This window comes from Tachyglossus aculeatus, chromosome 23 (assembly GCF_015852505.1).
Source record: "Tachyglossus aculeatus isolate mTacAcu1 chromosome 23, mTacAcu1.pri, whole genome shotgun sequence".
NCBI lineage: Eukaryota > Metazoa > Chordata > Mammalia > Monotremata > Tachyglossidae > Tachyglossus > Tachyglossus aculeatus.
The window spans coordinates 15064275-15078900 of NC_052088.1; the positions used below are offsets into that span (position 1 = coordinate 15064275).

At 41.5% G+C, this 14626-nt stretch overlaps 1 protein-coding gene across 1 annotated transcript in view; it reads right to left on the reverse strand.

Moving 5' to 3' along the window:
• TNPO1 (transportin 1) overlaps positions 1-14626 on the reverse strand; it is a 69185-nt gene that overhangs the window by 13229 nt on the left and 41330 nt on the right. The window contains exons 10-20 of the mRNA XM_038765743.1: positions 14429-14489; positions 12697-12865; positions 9296-9448; positions 8408-8633; positions 6263-6434; positions 5045-5131; positions 3803-3910; positions 3528-3686; positions 3358-3445; positions 1709-1807; positions 1498-1593 (exon numbers count right to left, since the gene is read on the reverse strand). Of these exons, the coding sequence (XP_038621671.1) occupies positions 1498-1593; positions 1709-1807; positions 3358-3445; positions 3528-3686; positions 3803-3910; positions 5045-5131; positions 6263-6434; positions 8408-8633; positions 9296-9448; positions 12697-12865; positions 14429-14489 (1418 nt within the window). The remainder of the gene's footprint in view (positions 1-1497; positions 1594-1708; positions 1808-3357; positions 3446-3527; positions 3687-3802; positions 3911-5044; positions 5132-6262; positions 6435-8407; positions 8634-9295; positions 9449-12696; positions 12866-14428; positions 14490-14626) is intronic.

Consider the following 14626-nt stretch of genomic DNA (forward strand, 5'->3'; position numbering starts at 1 on the left):
CACTGCTACATTTGTTTTCTACCTGCAGCGGTGCTGGTTCTGAAGATTTGGGTGGGTTTTCCTTTTTTTTTTCTTAAATAACAAATGGCCTTCAATCAAATAAGAATGCCACCTAAATCTACAGTACAATACTTAAAGAGCCCAAAAGAATTGGGAAAAGGAGGTAAGTAAAGCCAGTTAACCTTGCAGAACAAGCTGCAGTAAAATTCAGTAACTGATATCCCACAGCAAACTCTTCAATTAAGTTTATCACATTCAACATTTATTCGCAGTTATGCATTCACATTTAAAATAACTATAATAAAAAACAAAAGATTCAATATGTATGTAGGTTTTGGGAATTTCATAATAGTAAAGTGCTTAAACTGAATGAATGTCAGCTACAGGTACCACAGTCAATCACTAGAAAGGATAAAGCTGAGCAAGCTTCAATTAGCACTTTTTTTTTATAGCTCTGCATTTTCAGTACTAAAATTGGGCTTTCTCCTTCCTAGGACTTAGCAGTACCCACAGATGCCAAACATCCGGATACTTTGTAGTTAAAAGATCATCTTCCATCCTAACTAGAACACTACCATCTTTAGCCCCCAACCCAAGGACAGTTAATTTGTTTTCCAAAATGGTAGTTAGGCCTTTAAATAAATTTTTCCTATTTCAATAGATCTCATTGATCTCTCTGTGAAATGCTTTCATAGGCCCATTGCAGAATCATTCAGGATTTAGGAGAAAGAGGAATGAGATGAACTGAAAGTTTGGGATAGCTTCCCACAACTCTTAAGATAGAGACCTAGTGGAAAATAATGTTCTGTAGCATGGAAGGTGCCCTTTAAAGCAGAAAAACATGCTCTCTACAAACGCAAAAAAGATAAACAAGGCTCTGTAAACCAAATCCCACAAGCCACTGCCAAAGTTCCCCATATAAAGGCTAGACTGAACACAAAATTGACATGCTATTCACTAATTACTTTCAACAACTCACTCCCATTTTTTAAATCTAAAATTCACATGGGAGAAAAACTACCCCAAACCCAATTTCTGTATATTTTTCTACTGAACAGTTAACTTTGGATTGGAAATTCAACCTTTATACTTTGAATATGTGCACACACCAGATGTTTCCCAGCTCTGCAAATTTAGAAAAGCAGACATGTGCACATACCTATCTACGGTATACTCTTTGAATCAGCAGAAAATAACAGAGAAAAATTCAAGGGTAACTAGTCAGTAGCCATACTTTAGGTCAAACACTGAAATGGGAAAACTCCCATATCACAAGAATACTCTAATATTAAATTGTCAGTCTTGCCATTCTGGTTTAAGACTATTTATCAAACAGCAGGTATTCCACCATGAGACTGAATCTCATAACCTTTCAGGCAAAGTACAGCTTATATTTATTAAAGCCAGATAGGTTTCGGTGTGATTTCCCTGACTATATAAACGTATACAAAATTAGACACTACTCCCTTCACCGTGACAGTTTGGTTATAATGGTACCTGTGTTCTCTAATAACGTCTTTGGTGTGTTGGGTCGGTTAATGATTTCAACGAGCTGGTGCAATACCATGGGAATATAAGGCTGCATCTCTATGCCTAAATCACCCGAAAAACAAAAAGAAGAGAAGGAACATTAAAACAATGGCGTGTTTTCCACAGGTAAATACTGGTAAAATCAGAACCACAAGATGGGGCAGGGGGAGCATCTTACCCATCTGAATGGAAATTTCTCCAATTGCCCAGGTGGCATTGTTGCAGACTGAAATGAACTCTGGGTTCAGGTTGGTTCCCAAAATCGGCATGAAATCAGCTACAAAAAACAACAATTTAAAAACCGTTCTGTATCGGGACTTTGCACTTTCTACAAATGAACAAAACTAAATTCAAGTAGGACTCTGGAACTCAATTTGGGGAATAAAAACAAACAGAATACTGAAGCCCAATAGATCACATCCACGTGAGGGCCCACACCTCACTTTACCAAATACCGGCTTACAAGACTTGAGGGGATTCTATTCATTTTGTCAGGTCCCTATGTACTTACAGCGGGCCCATCTATATTATGCTGTAATATTCTATGCGTCGCTGACCTCAGAAATAGTTACGTGCTTCCTACTTGTTTAACTGAGGGAGTAGAACAGTCAACAGGATGTACTGAGCGCTTACTGTCTGTGCAACAGCACTGTATTAAGTGCTTGTGAAGACTGATTGTTTTCCTCGCTGTAACAGCAGGAAAGGGGTGTGGAAGGCTAGCAAACTCACTGCTTTTTAAAAAGGGCATAGAAACACCACACACAGCTGGAAAAGCCCAAGGGCAGGAAGTCTGAATCAAGCATGATTAATGGGCTTTTTTCTTTTTTTAACTCTGAACGTAAGGTGTGACCAAAAGTGCCCCTAAACGAGTCTCCCGGCTTTTGGTTTCACGACCTTTTTCAATATAAAAAAAATGGCCCAAGATATGCAGAAGGTTGGAATGGGGAGACTTTAACAGTATGCTAAATTCAGTTCGTGGTCCCTAAGTGATGAAGAAACCGAACACAATAGACAAATAAGGCAGGAAGCCCGGCTCTTTGGCATTTGAGGTGCCCGATACAAGAAACTACTCTGTACCAGGCAACCGTTTGCAGTTCAAGTCTCCTCAGTTCTACCATAATGTGAATTTTCACTATATGTAATAATAATTACTGGATTTAAGTGCTGTGTGCCAGGCACTGTACTAAGCTTTGGAGACTGGCTACAAGCAAACAGAGTTGGACACAGTCCCTGTCCCACATGGGGCTCACGGTCTCAATCCGCATTTTGCAGATGAGGTAATTGAGGCACGGAGAAGTCAAGTGACTTGCTTAGGATCACACAGCAGACAAGTGTTTTGGCCAGACCCTTGATGGGGAATTCAGAAAAGTTTGTCTGGCAGGGCTAATCTTTTAGGGTACACTGTGAACTGTCAGGATGAGTGAGGGCTACAGAGTGAGTTTTCCTGAGCCTGGGGCTTTGCAAGAACATAACACACATGTAAGAAAAAGCTAAACAAGTTTCGCTCTACCTCACCCTGGTTTCCTGGGGATATCCCTGGGCCAAGAAGTCATACTGCACTATCACACCTTCCATGATAACTCCACCCCTTAGGACATCCCCTCTAGTTCCATCTTCCCACCACCCATTGAGAAATACAGCCTGGGAAACTGACCAGGGGCACCTCACACCCTGCCCGAAGGCTGCCTCCACTTCTACATGCATCCAAAGAGTTGAAGCAGCCAAAGTATGTTTACTCCTAGCATTCGCTACAGAATCCCCATGAATTTGGCTGCGGTGACCCCTTTTTAGAAACAATCACAAGGTATGAAGACAAAGGAGTCCTACCTATGCACGGCTTTACATGCTGAAAGCACGCCTTGGTCAGGTCGCCTAACAAGGCAAAAGAACTCTGACGCACTTCAGGCATTTTATCCTACAAAGAAGAAGAAAACTTTAGTGCCACTTCATCACTATGCTCCCAGAGGCAATTTACTCTTTTCACATGTGCGTCTCACCTGCATGCATTGGTACATTAGTGTTAGAATGTTACTGCGAGCTACCAGCTGTTCAATGTTGCCTCCAAGGCCTTCAGCTAGGCCACTGAGTAAATCGAGAGCCACAATCATAAAGTCTTTATCTGGAGCCTCATATTGATCTGGCTGGGCATTATGCAACTGCAATGAAACAACACAGCTGAAAGACATTCAGGAAAGGGGCTGACAAGGGAAAAAAACATTTCTACCCCAACATGTAAACCCAATTCATGACAGCAAAAAATGGTGGCAAATACCATGGCTTGTGCAAGAGTCTTCTGTACCAGGTTTACGCAACGCTGATACACAGGTTCACAGTATGGAAGGAAGCCAGACTGCAGGGCCGTGGCAACCGAAGACAGGCACTAGAATGAGAGTAGTGTACGCAGTTAGGCAAGTCTGAGGACCAACTTACTATCTTAAGCTTCCATTCCCATAATATTCAGGGCAGGCAAAAGTCCACCCTCTTGGTTAGGTGACGGCCCCCACATCCGGCAAGCTGGAATCCCTAAGTTTCTAAGGGGCCAGAGGGGCATCAGAAGGCTAGCCCATTTTGGAGACTGGGAGGTTCCTCTCTCGAGTACCCAAGGAACATTTTCAAGGAGAGATAATCAGCCCACCTGAGTGGTATACTAAAGCCTTGCAGGAGAAAAGGCAGAACCTCTGGTTCACCCTGGCTTCAAAGAATACGCAGTTCTTGCCCACTACATTATGGCAACTGTGCAGATCTCCAACCTGAACAATGAGGCTGTCCCTCTGGATTCTGACCTTTCTGGCCAGCCAATTCCAGTCTTCAGATGCACCCTCAATACCCTCTCTCCCAAGAGTTGCACCCTACAGCGAGGCAAGGCAGTCCAGGAGACCAATAATCCTCTCCCCACACTTTCTGCTGGCACCTCCTGACAAGCATCCTCCCAGCAGAGAAACGTAAATATGGTGGCCCTTTCCCCACAGCTGCTTGAAACAGTTCTCTTTTCTTTTTGAAGGGGAGTGTTTCCGTCAAGGATGAGCTACCCCACTACAGGGAGAAGAAGCAGCATGCCTTCTCGACTTTCAGAACATTAAGAAAGCTGAGCTTGTGGTTACGACTATTGCAAATGATGGTCTCTGAGCTATGAGGAGCCTGAAATTCAGCTCCTCTAGAGCTTCTTGTTCTTTATGCACTTGTGGCTGTCTTGGTCTTTTGCTGTCTTTTGCATCTGTCACCAGTACACCCCAACCCCCTAATTCTTAGACAATACTTTTAAGTTCTGCCACTGAGTGATAATTCTAGCTCTGGTGGAAGTGGTAGGGAAATTTTTTTTTTAATCACTTTGAATTGACCTCACTGAACAGTTAGTTGGCAGAAAGGATCATTCCTGGAAAGGTCCCAATGAACTTCACAGTGCAATTATGTCAGTCTGAAGAGACTATGGCCCACGCAAACAGATTGGAGCCACATTATTAGGGAAATAAACATTTATCAATATGTTACATCACAATCCCCAAGTCACATATACCTCAAGTAAAGGGAAGAGATCTTTATCTTCATCCTTTAACATGTTCCATTTCTGGATCAGTGGAGGCATTAGCATCTGTATATATTCCTATTCAGATTAATGAGAAATATATGCATTTTTGTTACTAAATAGGAAATCCCAAAATGATACATCTACATTTATACTTTTCAATTTGGAGAAAATAAATGGCAGGGAAAGAATTCCCCATGTGGTTTTTGATTTTAAAAAGATAAATACTGTAAAAAAAAAATCACAGCACAGAGTCACAGTTTCATATATTACAGTAGTGAGGCTGCAAAGGTATTTCAATTCACATATCAACTGATTTGTATATTTAGAGGGAGATAGCATTAGCACAACTAAGTTTGCCTTCTCAATTTCAAAACACTAGGGAGAAATACGGTAAACACTAGAAACCTGAGCCTTTCAGAACTTTGTTGGCTTGTAGTAGCTGCATTTTATAAATTAAATGCACGGTGTATGAGGAGCACAGCACTCTTTACTAAAGGTCTCTAAATTTTAGAAAACAAGTAGTTAAAAGTTCTAACACAGGAGTCTGACAAGGTAAAGTGAATAAATTCTGCCCCACCCTAACATGGTTTTTATTTTATTTCAAAAGATCTATTTTTTTATGGAAAAATCCACAAGCAGATCCCTCTAGGGGATCAGAAGTAGGAGGGAATGCAGATGGTGGAGTAGGAGAAAGCAGGCATTAATAAAATTAAGTGGGGTCAATGCAGATATTCCAGGGCAAGTTGAATTTTGGAAAATCCCAGTTCTTGAAAATGTTTGCCAGGCTGAATTAAATGAACACAGAGAAGCTGCAGGGCGTAGTGGATAGAGCATGGGCTTGGAAGTCAGATGGTCATGGGTTCTAATCCCAATTCTGCCACTGGTCCTGCTGTGTGACTTTGGGCAAATCACTTCACTTCTCTATGCCTCAGTTCCCTCATCTGTAAAATGGGGATTGAGAGGGTGAGCACTACGTGGGCCAAGGGACCACGCCCATCCCGATTTGCCTGTATCCACCCCAGTGCTTAGTTCACTGACTGGCATATAGCAAGCACTTAAATACCACAATTATTATTTTTATTAATGCAGTTTCCTCATGATCTACCAAGGTTGATATTACAGTGATACCGAAACCTCTTCGCAATTTAATGCACACTCTGCAAATCATAATTGATTTCAATTCTCACACACATTCAACATACTTACTGGTTTGTTTAAATGATGTCCTACAGAATCTGCTAATGTTCCTATGGCATCATAAAGAATGAGCAGGTTCTTATGCTGGTATTTACTAAATGCGAAGACCAGGGTATCAAGTATATAAGCAAGATAAGGAACAAGTTCTGTACAAGCCTCCTCTTCCAGAGTAGCAAAGGCACTAAAAACGAAAGAAAGAGCCAACATTCGTAACTGTAAAATGTAATAATTCAAGGCTGCTTGATTTTCTCATGAGAAGGACTTATTTCTCCTCCCTGAAACTGGATATAGCTCTCCATCCAGGGAGTCAATCTGAATATGCCCAGATATACTGCTGCAGGAAGTGTTTAAGAATACATTCAAAAGGCATCCAAATCCATCTAGTCAATCTGTCAAATTTAGAGGTAGCATGGACTGGGGAGAAAAAGCAGTGGGACTTGTCAGGAAATCTGAGTTATAATCCCGGCTCTGCCCCAGTCAGGTTTTATATTCCTCAGCTTCAGTTTTCAATCAATCAATGGTATTTATTGAGCACTTCCTATGTGCAGAGCACTGTATTAGGCATTTGGGAGAGCACAATACAGCAGAACCAGCAGACACATTCCCTACCCATGAGTTTACGGTCTAGAATTTTCTCCATCTGTAAAGTTGGATGACATTATCTTCAAGGACTTTGAATTCAAGTGCTCTAGAAAACCAAGTCTTAGCCAAGTCAAATCAGCCTGATTTAAAAGGCAATAAGATATCAGGACCCTTTCCTTTGAGAGATTCCCAACTGCTTCAACATTTAATATTGGCTTAATGGATCCAATCAACTAAGGCGATTAAAATTGCGCCGGGTGATTCAGTCACTTGTGGAGATGGGATTCACCACTGAATACAGAAGCTGAGGCTCAGTGTTCTTTGGACACCACTCCCCAGTAACTACTCATTCCTCTGGGGGAAAGACGGTGGTTTTAAAACCCAGCTCTGTTGCCATTCTTACAATGTGCTAGAAGAGAGGAGTGGAGCTCAGTTCATTTCCCACCACAGCCCCAGATCACAGAAGTCCACTAGGGTGGCAGTCAAGCTGGGAAACCATCATCATCATCAATCATCAATCGTATTTATTGAGCGCTTACTACGTGCAGAGCACTGTACTAAGCGCTTGGGAAGTACAAATTGGCAACACATAGAGACAGTCCCTACCCAACAGTGGGCTCATAGTCTAAAAGGGGGAGACAGAGAAAACCGAACATAACAAAACAAAATAAATAGAATAGATATGTACAAGTTAAATAAATAGAGTAATAAATATGTACAAACAAATATACATATATACAGGTGTTAGCGTTCCACTACCATATGGGACAGAACACTGGCCTGAACAGGACATTTGTCTGACCCCGTAATACTACCAATGTTCTTATACAATTGGGGGGGGGGGGGGGGGGGGGGGGAAGGATTCCATGGCCCAAGTGACTGTACACAAGTGTGGGTGGGGGAAAGAGTTACTTGGCAATCTCTTGGCCCTTCTAGACTGTGAGTCCTTTGTGGGCAGGGACCGTCTCAATTTGTTGCTGAACTGTACTTTCCAAGCACTTGGTACAGTGCTCTGCACACAGTAAGCGCTCAATAAATATGACCGAATGAATGAATCACACAATTGGCTTAGCCTGGGTCAGGAGACGGGGAGAACCAAAATGAGGTAGATAAAAACTGTGAATGACGACTGTACCCACTGTGTAGTTTCAAAGCAATTTCCAAGCCTACTTTGTAAATCCCAGGTTATTTCTAAGTTATTAGGCATAAAAAAGATGATGTTTCTCTCCACTGTTAGCAAGTATTAACAGTCTTATCAGATAAAAGAAAATTTTTAAACAACTAAAATATAGCCCACATCTATTAATACTAATTTAGGGTTGCCACCAGTAAGAACAGAGTCAACACTCTGGACAGCGAACTCACCTCAGAGTCTAATTTTGAGGCAGCCAAATAACAGGCTTTGTTCTTGTCTATACCTGCCACGAGTCACCTCTCATTCCCAAATTGTAGGGTCTCTTATAATTACAACTATTATGAACACACTTTATGGGAGATTGAAGGTTAGTTAATATCGGGAAAGTACAACACAAAAAAGAGTGGTTCTCTGATGCTGTTATGATTTCAACTTACCTGCAGGCAGCTTCCTGTACCCTCTTGTTGCTGTCCAGGATACGTTTAAGCAACTCTGTCATTAATGGCTTCAAGTACGTGTCTGGGGGCTGACTAACTACCCAGTGTGCATAACGGCTAAGCGTCCAGCAGGTAATGGAGCGCACAAGAGCCTTTTTATCCGAGAGGCACTGAATAAGGTGGGGGATGAGTTCGGGGAGATACGGAATCATGCCCTGCATGCAACCTGAAAGGAGAGGGGGACAAAATGGCACCGTCACAAATAGTCATGTTCCAAACCTCTGAAGATTTTTAAAAATGGGTTCCACAATAAGTTGCTTCCATTTTAAAATAGGACAGCAATAGACCAGTCTAATATAGTAACGAACTGCTAATCGAGCTAAGTCACCGTAATTTTTCCTTAAATATTTACAGGGGTGAGTCCTTCATCCCCACCACAATTCCTGACAAATAGAAGTGACAAAACCACATTCTGCAAAGGACAACTATTTGACTATTAAATGCCCCATACTCCTTGGGTGCGAAGCAAATACGGTCCATTCCCACATGCTAGGGAGAGTTATGAAATTTGTCCCTCATTTGGGCCATGCAACAACTCTCCCATTTTAGTGAGGACCACACCTCATTGACCGTGAAATTAGGATTAGTCAGACTATGTCTGAAAAATGGCTTAAATGCCTTGGAAACAGTACAAGGAACATAAGGAGTTTATCATAACCCACTATAGGGAGCATATGGAACTGATCACAACCACTAGAGGATCCTGACATATGGGGAGGAAAATTATACATGCTGTACCAATTGTTGCTGAAACGATCCTTTAAAAGACATTCTCAGTCTGATGAGATCCATTACCTCAACACAAGTCAAACCTTTGCTCTGACTCACCTTCAGCAATTGCTCCTAAAACCAAGATGCCTGATTCTTTAACCACCCACTCTGGGTGGAAGAGCAATTCCTTCAAAAGGGGCAAAATATGTGGCAAAAGTTCATCACGAAACACATTTGCAAGGACATCAAGTGCAGCAGCCGAACACTTTCCTACGGAGACAAAAAATGTCCAGTTACTTAACGCCTTACTTCACCTCCATTTATTTGCACTGAATACATTGTAAAACGTTGAGCTGAATTACAAGAAGCTGTGGAGTTACAGAATAAGGATGTGAGGCCCAACTCTTCCTCAAAGGGACCTTGTTAACTGAAGTAGGCGCATGACACAACACAAAGATCCAGTCCTCATATTCAAACTTGTTCTTTCTGACAGTTGGCTTGATACTAAGCCCAAGGACAGGGTCTGTTGTTTACAAATGTGCTTGCATCAAAACATAAATGCCTGGACTGAAACTTGGGCTAGATAGCTGAAGGTCTCACTGTCAAGGTTACTAAAATAGTATGAACCCTATTAAACCTTTGGGGTACTTTTTTTCCCTTCTCAGTACTCTTGTGACCCAATGGGAATTGAGAATCAGTGTTTCAGGCTGGGTACAGAAACAGGTCAAAGTAACTGGTAACAAAGATGTCCTGACTTATCAACAGAAGAGTTAAGCATGTGTCAGGACCTGGGGCAAAAGAAAGATCACCTCTAAGAGGATCCGCATAAAACACTCTCAATTTTGATAACTTCTACTAGTCTAGCTTAAAATATTTCTTTAAATGACACCTAAATCACAGCACAGTAACTGACTGGCACAGAGTAAGCATGTAACAAGTACATTATCATAAAATAAATATAATATTATATAATAATACGACAAAATTATAAATAAATTACTATAATTATTATCCAAACTGATTTTGAATGACAGAAGTGGGATTCTTAATTTCTATTTACAAAAAATGTGTATAGCATAGGGAGTAGCCAAGGAGCAATTTCCAAAATAAAAGCAAAACCAAAAATCACCTGGCTATACTATTTTGGGTTTTGGAGACCTCGGATATGATAAAAATCACACATTAAAATTTAATTTTAAAGTTTCTTCCCTAGACATCTACTCAGATACTTTTCTTACATAGAATACGTGAGTCTCTGGAAAACCTGAAAAGCCCAAGAGGGCCAAGTGGAACAAGTGGAACAAATATTTTTAAATACTGCAGTTGCATGATACAAAGTCAAATCCACAATCTAAGTCCAAATTAGGAGTGGTACGTGTGCAAATTCAGTAAAACTTGTTTAAATGGAGAGGCTTCCATGAAAGGAAACTTTAATCCGTATCAATAGATGTGCACGCTCAAACAACACCAGAGAACCTAGTCCTAGGGCTCAACAGATTTACGCAGCACCTTTTGATGAGCTACACTACGCACTGTGTCCCACCGTGAGTCTCTCCTTGCACTGACCTCTTGTTCACATCCAAACTCCCTCTGCCTCGACCACTGCTCCCACATTTCCACAACCATTCCTGGATTAATTTCTCACCTCCCCCATCTTACATCCTCTACTGCCACACAAGCACTCTGGTGCTCAACCCCCACCATGGCACTTAAAGATGTATCTTATATACTCTATTACTTCCTCCTCCTATTATTCATTCAGGTGTCCTGTCTCCTCTGCTAAATTGTAAACTCTGTGAGGGTTAACTCTATTTAAATAATAATGGTATTTGTTAAGTGCTTATGATGTGCCAAGCACTATACTAAGCTCTGGGGGAGATACAAGCTACTCAGGATGGACACAGTCTCCCCCGGCCCTGGGACTCACAGTCTAAGTAAGAAGGCAAACAGGTATTGAATTCACATTTTACAGTTGAGGAAACTCAGGCCCAAAGAAGTTAAAGGGCCTGAGGCCCAAGGGCACACAGCAGACAAGTTCCAGAGCTGGGATAAGACCTAGATCCTCTAACTCCCAAGTCCAATCCCTTTCTACCAGGCCATGTAGCTTCTCTCTCCCAAGTGCTTAGTACAGGGCTCCACACATAATGGGTGCCCAATAAATGACTGAATGATTGGACTAAACAGGTAAAGGCGAGAGCCATTATCTCTCAAGACATTTGTGTTGGTTTCCTCCCTTCCACAAGACATGCTACACTACCATCAGGTCAAAAATCTCTGTAGTCAACTTTAACATGCCTATATAGATTGTGGGGTAGGGGTAGTAGAGGGAATAAAACTCTTACATAAGCATTTCACAAAACCTGAGCTTCCATTTTCCCCCCTTCATCCTTCCGGGCTTCTCTCACTAGCTCAATGGGCTTGAGAGTTCCCTCCTGATTTACTGAAATATTCAACAAATTTCTTGGTTCAGAGTTATCCTTCTTGATGCCAATCAGAAGGAAAATCAAGTTTGGAGGAGTATCCAGACCCTTTGCTCTGCCTTTTCCTCCAGCTTCTAAATTTTCACCCACTTCCCTGAACAGCTCCTCCAACAAAGAAACACCAGAGGAAAGAAAAGGAGAATAAATTCAAAGCAATCTATTTGCTATTTGTTAGCAGTCTTACTGTATGGAGACAATTTTTTTAAATGGTATTTCTTAAGTGCCTTCTATGTGCCCAGCACAATACTGAGCACTGGGGTGGATACAAGCTTATCCCGGTTGGACACAGTCCATGTCCCACATGGGGCTTACAGTATTAATCCATATTTTATATGTAACTGAGGCACAGAGAAGTCCATTCATTCAATCATATTTATTGAGCACTTACTGTGTGCAAAGTGCCGAACTGAGCACTGAAGTGACTTGCCCAAGTTCACACAGTAGACGAATGGTGGAGCCAGAATTAGAACCTAGGTCCTTCCAACTCCCAGATCCGTGGCTCTATCCACCAGGCCATGCTGCTTCTTTAATTCAAATAAACAGCTTGCCTTTGGCTCACTGGCCCCATACTGCTTACCATGGACAATCAAGTTAGCTGTACTCTGTTGATGAGATGGAGCTGCACATCCAGTCTCCAACTAACATTAAGTTTCTAATTTAACATTTTCATAATACACTCAGCTCTCTCACAAAGCAGGTTTTCGCTATGCATTTGGATCAAAGACTGGAAGAAATGTTTTTCTGATAAGGCACGACTATCTGGGTAGAGCACGATGTGATTTCTGATCAAAGCTTGAGTGCACCACCACCACAAATTTTCCTTTAACACAGGGTGGGTCAAGAACCTTATGCCCTCGCCATTGGAGGGCATACTGGACTGGATAAAAATTCAAGTGTATTTCACTCTAGTTTAGTGAAAAACAGAAGAAAAAGCAGAAGCATGACTACAGCTAGACATAACCACCCTTCAAAATTCCAGCATTAGAAGGGCAATCTTTTGACCACAGTGTTCTCAATATTATTCTTTGTAGAACTTACTCAAATTCCAGTCAGAAATTGTATCGTCATCGTCAAGTTCATCGTCATCATCATCATCTTCTTCAATACCATCTTCTTCATGCTGCTGAGCAACTGTCCGTGACCGATGAAAACGAGGTCTTATGTCCTGCTCGCTATCAGGAACAGCTTCATCCTCTTCAACGTCACCCTATGCCCCCCACCAAAATTAATTTTTCATTATTGTTGGAATTTACCAAGTGCTGACTTTGTGCAGAGCACTACATTAGGCGCTTGGGAAAATACAACAGAGTTGGTAGACACATTTCCACAATAAGCTTATGGTTTAGAGGGGGAGACAGACAATTATATAAATAAATAATTAGCAATATATAATTTACACATATGTAAGTAAGAGCTGTGGGGTTGAAGGTGGATCAATAATAAATATCCAAAGTTCACAGATCCAGTGCAAAGACTACGCAAATAGGAGCGGAAGCTGGGGAAAAGAGGGCTTAGTTGGGAAAGACCTCCTGGAAGACATGTGACCCTTCAAGAGCATTTCACTATCAGCTCCACAAAGCCCACATACTATTTTGGCCACTCTAAGTAATAATGGTATTTACTGAGCACCTAATTGAATGCCATGCACCATACTAAGTGTAACAGATGGGCCTAGCTTTTATCCTGAACAGAAAATCGTCTTCTCCACATGCCCTCTAACACCACAAACTAATTCTCACACTTCCATTCACTCATGTTTTTCTCTCCAGACATTTCTTTGGTACCTCTTGCTCTCTGATTTGTGTGTGATGGATGGGCCATCAGTACTTATAATAAATAAGTAGCCAGCCCTTGTCAATGCGGACCAATGGGCTGCTGAAAAATATGTAGTTAGGTTTTGTTGTCTGAGGACTCAATTCGCACTGGCCTGGCTTGGGGCTCCTCTTGGGAGTGGTGGAAGAATTCCAGAAGAATTCCAAACGAAGTTGCAGATTCAAAGGATTCTGGGGAATTGTTCAATTTGCCTCTTCCCACCCAGAGTGGCTCAGGTTCACTGTTCTATGAGCCTGATTCATTCCAGGGTTCAGCTTTCCTCAAGAATGAGGAGGCAGCCTGTGACTGAATACATGCCCTGGAGCTGCTGCCCATGAGTATGGGCCTTCTTTCCTCCTGTGTCCCCCATCTTCAAGAGGAATCCTAAGCAGGAATGGTTCCAGCCTGAACCAAAGAGGCTCAGCTACAAGTGAACCTTTTCTCAGATGACTGCATTTGTGCAACGCACTGTACCACAACCCCTTCTGAAGGAAAGGAAGAGTCTATATTACTATCGTACCCAGTGAAAAAAACACTCATGTCATAGAAGATCTACTTTGGTTCTTGCAGCAGGAAACAGTTCTGGAACAGTGATCTATAAAATCGCACATATGTTGAAATAAAAGATAGGTGCACATTACAATTGACTTTAATCCCAACTAGCTTTTTACCTGGCAACACAGTTTAGAAGGTCCAAACCGATCGAACAGTAAGAAAGACAGTTTCAAAAGGAATGAATGCAAGCATCAACCTTATCCATCCACAAACTAGAATTTGTTTAAATGGCCAGATATTAAAAATTGGGAAGTCTCCTTCAACTCTCCTACTTGGCACAGCATCATTTAAAATGGGTTTTGTTTAAATGGGTCACTCTCTCATTTGGGCAAGCTCACGAGTTTATGGTGTGAATATCAAAATAATCTCCCCTTTTCAAGTGACTACATTTAAAACTGCTTACCTTAAGAAGAATAATATCTATTTCTGAGTACTTCATGCCATTTACCAACACGGGTATCAGCCTGTTGAGAAAATTAAGCAACGTGCAATCATCAAAAATTCAAACATTTTAAACTGGTTTTCAGAAACGATTTCAATCCTCTCTTATACCAATATCCTCTTCTTGGTATAAGATCTCGGGAAGGTTAACCTTTATATT